Here is a 15879-nt window from a genome sequence, read left to right as displayed (position 1 = left end):
CGAATTAGACTACGTGTCTTTCAAAATTGTTTTAGATTCAAAGTTTAAATGCATTGCAAAGGATTCATTGGCCCGTTCAAAATAATAATTATGATCAAAAAATGCATTGTTAATTAATGTGTAGTTCTATTATGTATTCATGATTATATTAGTATCAAATATGTATCAGTGTGTTGATCTTTGTTTCATTCATGTTTAAATTATATTAGTTTAGTAATTAAAATAGAATTAGGTTTCAATTAGACCACAAAGGTTCGTTGGGAAACATGAATAAACAATAAATAATCACCGTTACTGTTTTTCATCGTAATCGACGAAATGCTGGTAGGTGCGATTGACCGTGAACCAAGCTGCGGGCTGTTATGGTAGCCTATAACCAAGGAGCACCTAAACGACTTCGAATTGGTTGATGACGTTGCACTTCTCGCTCAACGGCGCTCTGATATGCAGAGCGTATCGAGATTCGTATTCGTAGCTCAACGACCTTGCCGAGCGCTCCTCTTCGGCAGGCTTAGTAGTCAACATCAACAAAACCAAATCGTTGGATGTAAACACGGTGACCCCTTCCAGTTTTACAGTAGCTGGGCAACCAGTGGATAATGTTGAAAGCTTCCAATATCTTGGTAGCCAAATGGCATTAGACGGCGGTACCAATATCGACAACTCAAACAACGAGCTCCATCGTCGTTGTCACCAGAGGACAATAGCAACAGAAATTCGGGATTCAAAGTGGGGCTGGGTCGGCCACACTCTACGTAGGAGCGGAAACGAAATCTGTAAAAAAGCATTAGACTGGAATCCAGCGGGACATCGCAGTAGAGGCAGACCTAGAGGTTCATGGCGGCAAAGCCTCAATAAAGAAATAAAAAAAGTCGACCGAAATCTAACCTGGCAACAGGTTAAAGCGATAGCCGGGCAACGCTCAGGATGGAGATCTTTCAAGTCGGCCCTTTGCACCACCGGAGGTGTACAGGATCAATAAATAAGTAATTTACAATTACAAGCGTGGATGTCATCTTTTCAAAATAAAACAATAAATATCATTCTTTCAATGTTTATCCTAGCATACCATCTCGAATATATGTGATGTATAGATACTGATCTCTTTCATAGTTCAAATATATAATAATACATCTCTATCTGCAATGCAACATTGTTAATGGTAATAAGTCTTTTAATGTTATCTGAAATTTTGCGTTTGCTTTCATCCTCTTCAATTGCAAGTTGTTCACTTGCAACGCTCTGCTTCGAACCGCCTACCTACACCGAACGGGTTGAAAAGCTGTACGTGTTTGATCAGATACATGATTTGAATCCCCTTCAAATAGGGTCATTTGATTCCTCCAGTACAATTTTATGGATACTTGCTTCTAGTCATAATTAGTTTATAACTGCTTCTCTTTTTTGTGGCAAAGCAAAGATGTATAAGCGTAAACTGTGAAAGTGTACAATCATTGAGTTTGGCTTCATGGTCATTGATTGATATTTCAGTATTTCATCTTTGTCTAATCCGAATTGTCATTTTTTATTCAATCTAAAATGTCTATCTAAAGTGATTCATTTCCATTCCATCGCGCGTTAGCGTGCTCTTTTTATTGTAAGTGCTGCCTAATCGCGTCGACTAGTGTATTGGATTCGCTGCTGGGTTGATTTGTAGAATACAAAATTCAATTGACGAAATGAAACTGCAATGTGGTTGAGCAAGTATCTAGATTTACGCCTAGCAATAATTTAATTGTTTGATGTTAAGGACTTTGAGAGCTGTCGATTTTGAGATTCGTATTTTTAATTGTAACAATAATTTTGTGTATATTGAACACCGTAAAGTTTCCTAAACAATTTACTTGCACTACTGAATGTTCCATACAACATTATTGTTAGCATTGTTGAATTCGCCACACTATTTTGATTCAATTTTTGGTGTAACATTTTTGTTTTAGTAGATATTTTTTTCATTAAGACTCGATTTGGGAGATATCATTGGTTTTGTATATTGATCGGTTACATGGGAGTAGGTGTATAAATTGTTAATATAACTCTTTTTAAAAGGGTTCAAAGAATCACTACTGGATCATATATTTTCCTACCTATAGATATAGACAAATTGATTCTACTACATTCTTGTGCATTGTGTTTTGCGTTGAGGGTGCAATCGTTTATTATGATCTGGTTTTTCGCTACATTACTAACCTCAATATGGTTACTCTAAGAAATTGGTGGGATTTTAGAGAGGTGCTAAATTTTACCGAAAATGGGTGATAAGAGTTAGAGTTAACATGACCATATTTGGAGCTACAGCTAACCAGAACCAATAATCATTCCTTTAACCTGAACGAGAATTGTGAAGAGCCTTTCGTTACATAGAAAATGTATAATGAAGAGTATATTTTTGGGGTTTCCTCCGGTCGAAACAAGTGCGATCTCCCATAGTTCCATAGTTTCATAAACACTTAGAACGATCTGGTACCGTTGTGCTTTGTACGGCCAAGAAGTAAATCAATTGAAACGCGTTTGACCGTGCTCCTGCTCGGTTTGCAGGTAGTTAGTTCATTCTACTGTGTGCGGTTGAATCATAGTTAGTTAATATCATTGTGTAAAACAAATGTCGCTTATCAGAGTGAATCCAGATCCAATTATGCCTATCAACTAACTGTTAATCCTTCCTGTGGGTTTTTGTGGAGACGCAGAGGTAAACACGGTCTTCAAATAGCAAAAACCACCTACTAACCTAACCTAACCAGTACTGAGATTTTCATTTTCATTGAGAGATGTCACGATATTTACATTTTATTCTCTTCCGCTTTCATAGAAAACATAATCAATGAAAGGAATTCTGTCAAATGCTCACGGATTTTTATTTCATGAAAGCGCATCAAAATATTGCAAACAAGCTGTTTGTTTTCAATACTGTTACTTCTAACTCGAAAATCAAAAAACAATTCAATCATTTTATCGACTAGTCATCTTTATTTGCACAGATCTAAACTCCCAGATTAAAACTATTTGGAAATTTAGATTTCAAAACAAAGCAACATTCCTATCATGACTATGCTTGCAATGTGACAGGTGACTGGGAGATGGCTGCATTTTCATTTGGTCTCTTGAAAATGAAAATGCATCTGTTTTCGCTTTCACATGACAGTCACGAAATCTACCAGTACTGAACACAACAAACCTTCCCTATTTCTAACTGACTAGGTACAAGGACGTGATAGGCGCCGTTATTGATCATTCGAATATTTAAGGTCACTCCTGACGGAATCCAAGATTAAAAGTGTTCGCATTTTTGGGGGCACACCACTCGATACGGAAGCAACGCACAACTGTCATTTTTATTATTTCACGCATGCTACGACGCAGCAAAGCTAAATCAACAAAAATGACAGTTGTGCGCCGCCTCTGAATCGAGTAGTGTGCCCCCGAAAACGCGAGCACTTTTAATCTTGGATTCCGTCAGGAGTGACCTTACACGCTTAGATATGATTACCTAAAATTAGGTTTTTATTTTACCTAATATTAGGTAATGGATGTTAACTTGAATAATCGGTAAAAATTAACGATAATTTCCGTTATTTTTTACCAAATTTAGAGTATTGTGCCTTATCAAGTAATGACGTTACTTTTTACCTAAAAATAGTTCTTTATGGACTTTGTTAAAAACGAATCTATTGCTGCTGTTATTCTTATGTTGCTGCTCCAGATTACAAGTACTGATATATTTTGGCGGCTTCTCCCAGTTCCCGAGCTTCCAGATTTTTATTAATCAAAAGTAAAGGTAAGTGGACGATACTATAAAGAGACGATTTTTGACCGCACCGTTTTCATTTCCAGAAATTTTGATAACTGCTGAATGATTGCCGCATAGGGAACCGCCTTTATCCTGCAGGATTTTCCTACGGTGGGTATCTGAACTTCTTGCTCCGTCTCTTCTTGATCCTGAAGTCTATCACTTCCGACTGCCGAGCATCCATCCAATCTGACTGACCAAATTTGTATAAAAAATGAGGGTGAGTAGCTGATTTTCGGAAGTCGGTTCTGGAACCCAGGAGCATTTTCCATTGCAGGAAACCGGAAAACCATTGAAATTCGCACACGGAGTCACCGAGTTTTTCGGCTCAAAGGCAGGCCTGTTCGAAGCGTCATTATTTCCCTTTAAATGCATCGAAACTTATGAAAGATTACAGCGTAGATTTGTTTTGTGCAGCCTTTTCAGAATAAGGCTTTAGCCAGGAATATACCGCACTTTTTTACAAGGGATAAATATTAATAATAAAATGTATGGTTGGGCTTCCATTTGACACGTTTCCACATTTCCAATTTCATCCTACCAAAACACATTTGACGTATTAATTCAAATTCGCCTGAACAGGATGAAACTGGGAACGTTAGAGATAGCAGAATGTTTTTCCTTTTCTTCTGAATACATTTAAATCCGGGAAATGAATTCTATTTCCATTTTTTTTTTCAAAATCAAAATAATGAATAAAAACCTAATTTTCGGTAAAATTTACCGATCACAAGAGGTAATTTTTATCGTTTTCGCAGGACCAAAATAAGAAATAAAAACCTTTTTTTCGGTGAAAAATAACGATCTTAATCGGTAATTTATAACGATCATTCTTGTTCACCACCATTACCTACATTTAGGTAATCGATGATTACCTACATTTTAGGTATGTGCACTTTAGTTCGATTATCGGTATTTTTTACCGACTTTTAGATTATCCAGTCTAAGCGTGTAGGTCACTAAAACTTGCACACTGAGAATGCTTGAACAATCCCAGTCAATCATTCAGTATATTCTTTGTGCAATTTCACTGATTCTGGTCAATCACGGAATAGCAACCATAGATATGTGTACTCAGTCAAAGCTAAGCTAAGCTAATGATGTGTATATTTTGTTGGTCATTTGTTTTTATTGCAACATCATTCAAGTGTTACTGTTGAATGGGAATAATCAGGATGATGAGTATTTCCTGTCCTGAAGTATGTAAAGTTTAAACATAAACATACACAACTTAAAATCAACCGATGAAAACAATCGAATCATGGTGCAAATGGGCTGGTTATAAGCAGGGACGGGACTGCTAAGAGGGATAAATGTGACGTCATCTGCTTCCTGACAATCGCTGTCACGAATTGTCAGCCATAGAAGAAGAAACAGATTTGTGTCTTGTCTTAACACATGCACAGCCAGTATTGGAAATTATCCTGTATTTCCGAGCATTATCTTGTCATCGCTAGTATTTGCAACATATCATAAACAGGACACAAATATTAAAACAACTATACTCACACCGTGCAGGCTTGAAATTGGGAGATAATTCAAAACTTACCGGCAATCAGATTATTGAGTAATGAATAACGTGATCCACGAAGAGTTTTAAATTCACAAAGGAAGAAACGGGGACAGCCGTGCCAACCGTTCTACATACAGAGGGTATATTAAAGAGTGATGTTTGGAGTGACAATGCTATGAAAATTGGTGTCCCTTCTTGCCGATCCAACTTCTAGGGATGGGGCATAGATATTTCTCCCATATGTCCTGGCTCTTATGCCTAGGTTAAAGCGCTATTGCTCGCTCTCAGCCATAGAAGAAGAAAGCGATTGCCATGTTCTCTACAATTACGCTGTCAAAGAAAGATGTCAAGAATTGACCTTACAAGACAATCGTTGAATTTCCCACGTTCTGTCGTACCAGTTAGTCACTTTCAGCAAAATATATTGATATTTTTGAAGCTCTCAGCTCGGCCGACACATCCAAAGAACCGGGACTCGATCGCTTATCGCCCACTTTCAACAATGTGCTTCATCACTGGTATTGCCCGTTGCTTTGTGTTATGTTTTCCCGGATGCTTCGAAGCTTGTTTCATCCGTTCCCGTCTACAAATCCGGCAACATACATAGTGTAGAGAACTACTCTCCGATATCCATCTTGAACTGTTTTGCTAAAGTTTTTGACAGTCTTCTGCACGGCGCGTCCATCATTTCTCCGAACATCAACATGGGTTCATGAAAAAGCGTTCGACAACATCCAACCTAATGGCGTTTACTCATACAGTGCTAGACGAATTGGAGAACCGTAGCCAGGTCGATGTTATTTATTTTGACTTTTCAAAAGCGTTTGACAAGGTGCCTCATGCACTGATGATAGAAAACTTGAACGACTGAACTTACCTACTTGGATCAATCGGTGGTTAAAATCCTCTCGCTAGGCTTTCGTCAAAGTACATGGCGCTAAGTTCGCCAAACAAACATTGGATGCTGATAAGGATCTTATTTCGCTAATTGGCTTCTTCAGCTAAAAAACTAGATCATTCAGCTTAAATTGTTTGTTGGGAGATGCATTCCTTTTTTTTTCATTCCGGCGATGATTACCTAACTGGATACCTGGTTGGCTACAGCGTCGATACATGTATGCCTGGCTTATTGTAGAGCTCCATGATCGTCGGTCTTAGGCGATGTTCCTCCAGTTTCCCCGAACGTTCGCTATTCTTTCTTCCAACATTCGCACTAAGTGACCAGCCAACTGAAGTCTGCCGTATTTTATACGATTCACAATATTTTCTTTTTTTGTATACTTGACACAGCTCATGATTCATGCGTCTGCGCCACACACCATTTTCTAGTTTCCCTCCGAATATTGTACGCAGCACTTTTCGCTCGAAAACCCCGAAAGCTCTCCGGTCCGCCTCTTTTAATGTCCATGTTTCATGTTAATAAAGGGCCACTGGTAGAATCAGAGTTTTGTATAGAGCAAATTTCGTTTCCGTCTGCTGGTTACGTAATCCGTAAAAGGCCCTATTCGCAGCAGCAATACGTGATGATTAGCCTTTTTGGAATAATTGACGTATAATAGGATTAAGCTTTGAGAACAGCTCAATGCCAATATCTGTTATGTGTTCTCTACGTTGTCGCAGCACCTCTAATCTAACCTCTAAAAACGGTTCCTCAAGCATTAGCAATAAAAAAAAACTCGCACATATTTGCTTTCCGTGCTGGGTAACGGAATGGATTGCTTTGAACTTGTCTAGTCGAACTGCATACGTGGTGCTCAACTTAGCTAGATCCCGCTCTTTCAACATCATATCGGGTGCACCGCAAGGCAGTGTACTGGGTCCGCTTATATTCAATATTTTCGTTAACGATTTATGCTCGCTTATTTCAACGCGCAAATTATCTGTCGCCGATGACCTGAAATTCTACCGCATTATTTATTCTTCATTTGATTGTGAACTATTGCAGATGGAAATCAACGCCTTGTTCTACCAGTAACAATAATGAGATGCAAGTGAACAGATCCAAATGCAAAATCATATCCTTTACCCGCTCTAGCAATCTAATTGGTCATCAGTCTAGCATAGATCTAACACCACTGCAACGTGTTACATCGACTTGTGATCTCGGTATAACAATCGATTCAAAGCTAAGCTTCAACAAACATGTTGGAATAACAACCGCCAAAGCGTTCTTTGTCCTAGGATTTATTAGACAACATACTTCAGGATTCAACGACGTAATATTCTGGAGTACGGTTCAACTATATGGTCACCATATTACATAACCAACATTCTCTCCGTCGAGCGGGTACAGAAAAAGTTTGTGAGATTTGCCTTGCGGTTGCTGCCCTGGAACGATCCAAATAACCTGCCACCATATGCCGAGCGATGCCAACTACTAGACTTGGAACTGCTGTCTGCCAGACGAGAGAAGATGCGACGCCTCTTCATCTATGATGTACTGCAAGGAACAATTGATTGCCGTGCCCTTGTAGAACAAGTTTCCTTGAATATCCCCCCTCGGAGATTTAGGAATTCCTCACTACTAGCCATTCCATATCATCGGACGAATTACGGCTACAACAATCCGCTGGATGCTTGTCTGAGATCATTCAACGCTACAAGCAATGAATTTGATTTCAACATATCCAAAGATGTCTTCAAAAACCGAATCAGTAGAATGGTGTAAATTAGATATAGTATTTTAAGTTTAATTCAGTCTGTACGATTTATTTTCGAAGACGGTGTGTAATAAATAAACATTGAATTTCACATCGTACTGATCATTTCATCACTGTGTTTGTGTACCGCATCGAAGTAAAGATTTCATTGTTTTAAAGTTAATTACCGTGACAAAACCATGATCATAATTGTTTATCGCAGTCCGTATCGCGAGGAAAAGTGTTTAAAATTGTCACTGCTCGCCTATAACACTTCACTCGGCATCCGTACCTACAATCACAATTACCTTCGATCTATGCGATTATTCGGTACGCTGTTCATGTGCCAGTGATATCGGTGAAATACAAGTAGTGCCAAGGCTTTTATAAAGCTATTTTTCACCCCCGATGTTGTGCCGTAGCAGCGGACGTTTTCGAAGAACTCGTGAAAAACAAACAACTATTTTGGATGTGCAAAACCTCAAGCTGGAAATAACAAATGAATTACAATCAAACATAAAAACAAATTTTGCCAGGCTGATGAGCTCCAACTCGTTTACTCCTAAGTCCTCCAAGCAAGCCGATGTCAATCCGGGATTCACCAGAAGTCGGAGACTTTTCACCATAATTGCACCCAACCGGCGGATGTTAGATTTTCCAACAATTCTATATAAGAATCTACCAAAACCTGTATAAGAACTTGGCCTATGCGAAAATTATGAAAACTCATATGTGAATATGTACGTTATGTGGAAGATATTGATTTGGAAAATGTATTGGAGGTAACCACTTTCCCTTCGATGGGACTCGAACCCATGACCCTACAGTACGCTAGACTGGTGCTTTAACCAACTAAGCTACGAAGGACCTCCGTCGGCCTTCGCAACCTAGCAGCTACTGAACGAGCTCGAGATTCCCAAATTGGACGCATAGTCAAATCACTCGCAATCCATTTCTCATGCCAATACTTCCACATGTGTATTGTACACGTCCACATTAGAGGAGCGTGCGTATTTAGAATGTCTGGCAGCTATACACATTCTTCATCAGCATCATACATTTTCCAAATCAATATCTTCCACATAACGTACATATTCACATATGAGTTTTCATAACATTGTAAAATTAACGTCCAAGTCGGATGGTTTAATCCCCGGAAATAGGCAATTACCTTTGATTGAACTGAACTTGAGTTGCGTGCTCTTGCCTACGCAATGCGGTCGGGTCTGAGCTTGAAGACCGACTGGCAAATAGCTTACACAACCTCACTTGATCAGTACCGTTGCTGATGAAGAATGTGTATAGCAGCCAGACATTCTAAATACTCACGCTCCTCTAATGTGGACGTGTACAATACACATGTGGAAGTATTGGCTTGAGAAATGGATTGCGAGTGATTTGACTATGCGTCCAATTTGGGAATCTCGAGCTCGTTCAGTAGCCGCTAGGTTGCGAAGGCCGACGGAGGTCCTTCGTAGCTTAGTTGGTTAAAGCACCAGTCTAGCGTACTGTAGGGTCATGGGTTCGAGTCCCATCGAAGGGAAAGTGGTTACCTCCAATACATTTTCCAAATCAATATCTTCCACATAACGTACATATTCACATATGAGTTTTCATATCATTGTAAATTAACGTCCAAGTCGGGTGGTTTAATCCCCGGAAATAGGCAATTACCTTTGATTGAACTGATATGCGAAAATGTTAGATTCTTATACAAGTATTGTACTGCCGCTAACCGCAAGTCTACCAGTCCGCAAGTCTGGTTGCAAGTTCCACCGTTTGGATGTCTCTAGGTAACCCGTAACCCGTAACCTCAGATTCGTTCGCTAATGGGTTTGCACCGCATCACTCGCTTCATCTGCTTGCCCTTCACTACGAAACCAACTCCATGCTCTGCTTTTCCGCCGCCGCTGTGATAGATGTTATATTTGAATGCAGTGTTGGTCGTGGGGTCCAAGGCTCGGAATTCACGTTCTCCGGATTTCTTGAATAGCGGCCACGTTCACTCCAACCTTCTGTAGTTCACGAGTCAGAAGGCTCACTCGTCCAGGTTCATTTTTAGGGTGCTGACATTCCAGGTCCAGGTGGCAACCGGTCTTCTATCTCCATTTTTCGTGGTATTTGAGAGGCTTCAGTAAGTTACCTTACCGGGGTCGCGTTACCTACATCGTGCTGGTGGGGCTGCCACCTTAGGTATCGCTGACGCGATACAGCATTTCGGTAATCAGCCGCTGGGTACCAGGCAGACGCTGTTTGAGCCGCACCTCCTGATGGACAGACGCTCGAGACGTACCTTCTCACTCTAGCTGATGTCAGAAGGACAACAGTGCCTAGGCTGCACTTCCAGCTGAGTACATAACCCTTAGCTGGCGGTCTTTTGTCATCGAACGACCCGTGGAAGCATGAGATAGGAACTTGTGGGGACCAGAGCTATGTTGGGCGCTTCTACCTTGATGTCAACCCACCATTTTGCAGCCTAATTTTATGATATTTTAATGTAATTCTATTGTATTTTATATTCGGGAGGCCTAGTCGTTGGAACGGTAGCGATTTCTATCGATGAAGAGGGAGTGCTTCGGGTTCCTAAAATTAGAGGACGTTTATGATTGGCATTTTTATCACCACACCCAACCGGCGGTTGTTAGATTTTCTAACAATTCTGTATAGGAATCTACCAAAATCTGTATAATAACTGGGCATATGCGAAATTGTTAGATTCTTATACAAAAAATGTAAGTTATCATACAAATATTGTTAGAAAAGCTTACAAAATTGTTAGATTCCTATACACTGCCGCTAACCGCAAGTCGAGCTCATCTGTATATGGGGGTCCATATACAGATGTACTCATTTTCTGCTATCTAATTTTAATCTGATTAACTGAACGATCAGCAGGTACACAAACAGTTAACACAACCAGATAGACCATGTTCTGGTGGATGGGCGCCATTTCTCGGATGTTATCGATGTGCAGACATTCAGAGGTCCGAACATTGACTCTGATCACTACCTCGTTGTCAGTAAAATTCGATCACGGTTGTCAACTGCAATCAACGTTAGTGCAATCAACGTTAGCGACAACATCAACGATCTATGAGAGTCGATCCATGGAGCAGTGAGCAAAACAGCGCGAGAAGTGGTAGGCACTGCACAGAGGCGACCCAGGACAGAGAGTGACAGACGAGAAGAACGTTACCAGATGCCGGATGTTGGTGTCGGGTACCCGATCGAATAGAGATTGGTACAAGGAAGCATAGAAGAAGGAAGGCATAGAAAAGCTTTCAATTAATAACTGAGGAAATGCTAATAGTCCAGTTGGAATGTAGAACCATAGAAGAAAAAGGGAGAAGAACAAGGAAGCAAGAGCAGCCGAAAACGAACCAACCGCAGGAAAAAAGAGTATGAAGAAAAAAAGGAGCAGAATGATATGCGGAGGTTTTATGAGACTGTCAACGGCATGCGGAGAAAGACAGCGCCATATCCCGTCATGTGCAACGACCAAGAAGGGAATTTGCTGACAGATAAATCCGAAGTGGCTACCAGATGGAAGCAACGCTTCGAAACTTGGTTGAATAGTGGAAGTGACGGTGCATCAGTGAACAGAATAAATATTAGTGACGATGGACAAGCTGTGGAGTCGCCTACACTAGATGAGGCTAGAAAAGCTATTAAAGAGCTGAAAAACAATAAGGCTGCGGTGAATAACTAGCTCCCGGCTGAACTTCTCAAACATGGCAGTGAGCAGCTTTATGAAGTTCTGCACCATATTATGTCGAAAATATGGGAAGACGAGGAATTGCCTGCTAGCTGGTTGGACGGCCTCATTTGCCCTCTCTTTAAGTACTGTAGTGCGCCACCGTTATACCGAGGAATAACGCTCCTTAATTCGGCGTACAAAATTATGTCCCGTATTCTGTTCAACAGTTTGAGACCGCATGTTTTCGTGAGGGCCGATCAACGACGGATCAAATGTTAACTCTGAGAAAATCCTTGATAAATTCCGGGAGTACAACTTGCAGACACATCATCTGTTTATTGATTTCAAGGCGGCGTACGAAAATTTTGGCTTCCGAAGCCTGCTGCGGAATTCGACGTTCCGCTGGATATTTCATCAGACGAAGTTTTGCTGATGGAGTAAATTGTCTTCAATACCGGCATCACATCCCGAGATGCATACCTGCAACAAGACGTAAGGAAGTCCCTATCTCTCTCATCGTTGTCGAGCCTCCCCAGGCAGCGTTCTTCAGTTATCCCGGTCCTACGTTTGAGTTGGGAGACGGGATCTCCTCTGTCCCCGTTACAGGCAAGCAAGGATGTTATCTATCATTCGGTAAATTGCGTTCGATTATTTAGTAGTTTGTCAATAACACATTCCAGGAGCTGAATTTCAAAATATGTTGTATGGTGGACTTCTAGTGAGAAGGTTTTTCTACAACTCTGCCTAATGGTTCGTTGTAGTAACGGAGTTATAGCTATTATAGTTTCAGTAACTTAGACTAAATGATAACAAAATTCCAATCATTTAGTTTAAGTTACTGCAACTAGCGCTCTAACTCCGTTATTAGTTTAATTCTAATAACGAACCATTAGGCAAAGTTGTAGAAAAACCTTCGCACTAGAAGTCCACCATACAAACAAACTACTAAATGATCGAACGCAAAATACTGAATATTCGTTAACATCCTTGCAGGCAAGTATCGTGATCTTCCAAGCACTTCGTCTCCTGATTCATTCATCGCTTTCAGTCGCCTGCATACATCTACTTACCGGGTTTCGAAACAAACTTATGCAAGCCGTACTGAGGAAATTTCCTTCGCCAATGCCTCCAGCTTGTCACCACGACGCATAAGTGCCACAAGCACAGAGGAAGCCCCTAATCTGCTCAACACAGTCGCGACCTTCCTGCCTACGATCATCAGTCGTCCTGGTCCTGTGTCCTGTCCTGAGGACCTGCGGTGGACATTCAAGTTCATCAAAATGGGTCAAGACAATCATTTGTAATCACAATACGAAAATGAAAAGTTTTGAAAGCCCACGCTCTTGTAGGATGCGTTTTGTGAGTTGAACAATTTTACGGATGGAGCGGAGGTTTGTTCGTGTTTTGAAGAATCGCGCAGGAGTGCGTGATTGTTCATGTTTCGTATTGGACGCGGAATCGAGATCCGGTATATTTTGGTCTATGCGGTCCGGCTAAAATTAAATTTCATTAGGTGCGCGATGGAACATGATTTGAATGTGCAGAACGGTATCGAGACTCGCGTTATTTTGTTGTGCTTTGTGTGGTAATACTACACAATGTCCTACTACATAACATCCGGCATAACATCCGACTCGTCGGCTTCTAATAAAGCGAGTGTCACGTCAACATTGACCTGACACGACCGGTGCCGGTATTGCTTAATTTTGGGTCAGCTGTTTTACCCATTGAAGGTGATATTAGTCCCAAATATCATCTTTTAATTACAGCTGACCTGGAAATAACGGAGTAGCAACCGTGGGTGGTCAATCATGCTCATGCTCATGTTCGAACACTTTTACGGATGCCCCGGATCATTCGGAGGGGCAATGGAACGTCGATTAGTTGAAGGAGGGACAATATGCCCTAGCTAAGCATAGACTACTTTTATGCCTTAGCTATAGCGATTTTTACGGGTGTTTCTACCTCACGCAACAGTTGAACAATATAGCTAGTTGATGCCATATTAAAATTAGAAAAAATCTCAATCATATTGATAATATTTACATTTAAAAAAGTGGCGATATTTCGTTGCCGGAAAACTCATGAGGCAAAACGCCTTTGAGCAGGCAGCTCTTAGGGAACAACGTACCATGCGTCGGCACATCAGCATTCTGGTATGGACAGTGCGTGGAGACGCGAGTACATTATAGGATAGTTCCACTAGGGCGTTTTGCCTCGCCGAAATGTTAGATGTTTTATCAAAATGTGGAAAATTTCAGTTTTTCCTACATTCCTATTATTTTGACACTTTTTTCGCCTAACTTACATAATTTCACGTCTAGTTTTATTAAGGCTATCTCAAACATGGTAAATATAAGTGAATACCCGAATGTCGTTTTGCCCCGGGGGGAGGGGGAGAGGGGAGTTTTTGGGGCCCCTTCCCCTAACCAGGATACGCGATGTAAATAGACAACGGCCCAATTGTATTGAAATTATTACTACAAAACTAAAATTGGCCAAATCGCACTTGGTGCGGTTTCGCTGAACCCCGACCAATTGGCATTGGAATTTTTGTTCTTTGATAATTCGTTCATTATGCGTCACCTTTTTGATATACTAGGAAGGTTAAGTGAGGAAAACAAACTTTGAATTCAAGGTGTTGAACCGTCTTACATACCACGGTACGAGAAATCGGAATATTCCTTAATTGCTTTTCATTTCCTCATAATGGATCAATCTTTTAACCTTCAACATAAAATGAAAATGTAGAACAGCTCCCTTTCAAAACTATGCAAAATAAATCTATGGTTCTAGAAATTTTCACAAATCTCGCCAGTATCTTAGCAATGAACAGTTGATCAACTATACACTGCCTGTAATCGCATATTAGTGCCATCTTTGCTAGGTTTCCTTCTCATTTAGAACAAATATGCGATTACAGACAGTACAGCTCCCTGATGTTGTGTTTCTCGTTTTATGACATGATGATTACAACTATGTGTGGGCTAAACTGTGGGTTAACTGTAGAACTAGTGTAGGTAACTATTGTAGGCGGCCGTGACTGAAACTAGTGAGTGTTGATTTAGGTACTTCTCTAGGATCAAATGTTACAGTAAATGCTTAAAGATTGAATTCGGAAGATATAAAAGCTCTAAAACTCAGATGGCATTAATAGGCCAGTGTTGTAACAATAGTCAAGTCCAAACCTTTTATATGTTAACTTTTCCAAGATTTCATGCAGTAGTAAGGAATCAAGTGTTGGCGCATTTGGCAATTCAAAATTGGCATTTTCTCTCACATCGTCCTTAAATTTTAAGCAATGCAGCAACCATTAACCAATAAACCTTTAAACATAATTTCATATAACACATTTTGACTATATGTATACCTTCTTTGTATATCAGTAGTTAACATTGAACAGTGAACGAGATCACAAAATTGTAGTAATTTGTGCCGAGCCGGTGATGTAGTTGCCATCGCTGCTTGCAATACAAGTTATCCGTTCCGGAACGATGTCCTCAAAGTAGTGGCTACCGTGAAGGGACTTTTCACCACGCCTTTCGCTACCGCTTCGGTGGCTGGACGAATAACTAGCCGCCGGTCCGATGGAGTTTCGTTCCTTCGAGGAGCAGCTCGCCCCTTGCGTACCGTGGTGCCCATGCTGATGATGGTAGTAATGGTACGACGAGGACGACGACACAGGATGGTTGGGATGTTGCTGTACTCCGCCTCCCGATTGCTATGTGTGGGTCGAGTGCGAGTGTGCTACTGATATAGAGGTAGTCATAGCAAATGGGCCTTCCTCCTTACGCCGTTTGTCCAGGGAGTCGTAAAGTGGGAACTCACAGCACAAGATGAATTTTAGAGCTCGTGGAACCTCCGAGTAGATTGCCGGTGGGATTGGAATCAATGGTGAGGTGCACGCTTTGTACTTTCGGTATTCCAGATCACTGTGAATTAGATTAACATTGATTTTATTTATTTTTTTTATTTTTGTTGACAGTAGAAATAAATTAGAAATATGTAAGGAAAATCGAGCTCCATCTGATGAAATGTAATTAACCAACCAGACCACTGCCAGTTGTTAAGCTTGCCTAGGATGTGGTGGGGATTGACGCTGGGCTCTGATGGACTTCTACAAAAGCTTCATAAATCCACTATCAGGCCCTACGAAAGCAATCGTGCGCGACTAAAAGCGCAATATCCCAGTCCTGGTGTGTAGTGGGAACATGTAACAGACATGAAATAACGGTCCTATGGC

General features: G+C 40.7%; 1 protein-coding gene across 2 annotated transcripts in view; it reads right to left on the bottom strand.

Moving 5' to 3' along the window:
* Positions 1-14122: 14122 nt before the first annotated feature.
* The window catches only part of LOC134211582 (uncharacterized), a 76917-nt gene continuing 75160 nt past the window's right edge, over positions 14123-15879 (bottom strand). For both annotated transcript variants that reach the window (XM_062688589.1, XM_062688590.1), the window contains exon 6: positions 14123-15568. In XM_062688589.1, coding sequence (XP_062544573.1) covers positions 15358-15568 — 211 coding nt within the window. In that variant the 3' untranslated portion in view covers positions 14123-15357. The remainder of the gene's footprint in view (positions 15569-15879) is intronic.

This window comes from Armigeres subalbatus, chromosome 2 (assembly GCF_024139115.2).
Source record: "Armigeres subalbatus isolate Guangzhou_Male chromosome 2, GZ_Asu_2, whole genome shotgun sequence".
NCBI classification, from domain to species: Eukaryota; Metazoa; Arthropoda; class Insecta; order Diptera; family Culicidae; genus Armigeres; species Armigeres subalbatus.
The sequence above is the reverse complement of the archived record's forward strand: the minus strand, read 5'-3'. Positions and strand labels throughout refer to the sequence as shown.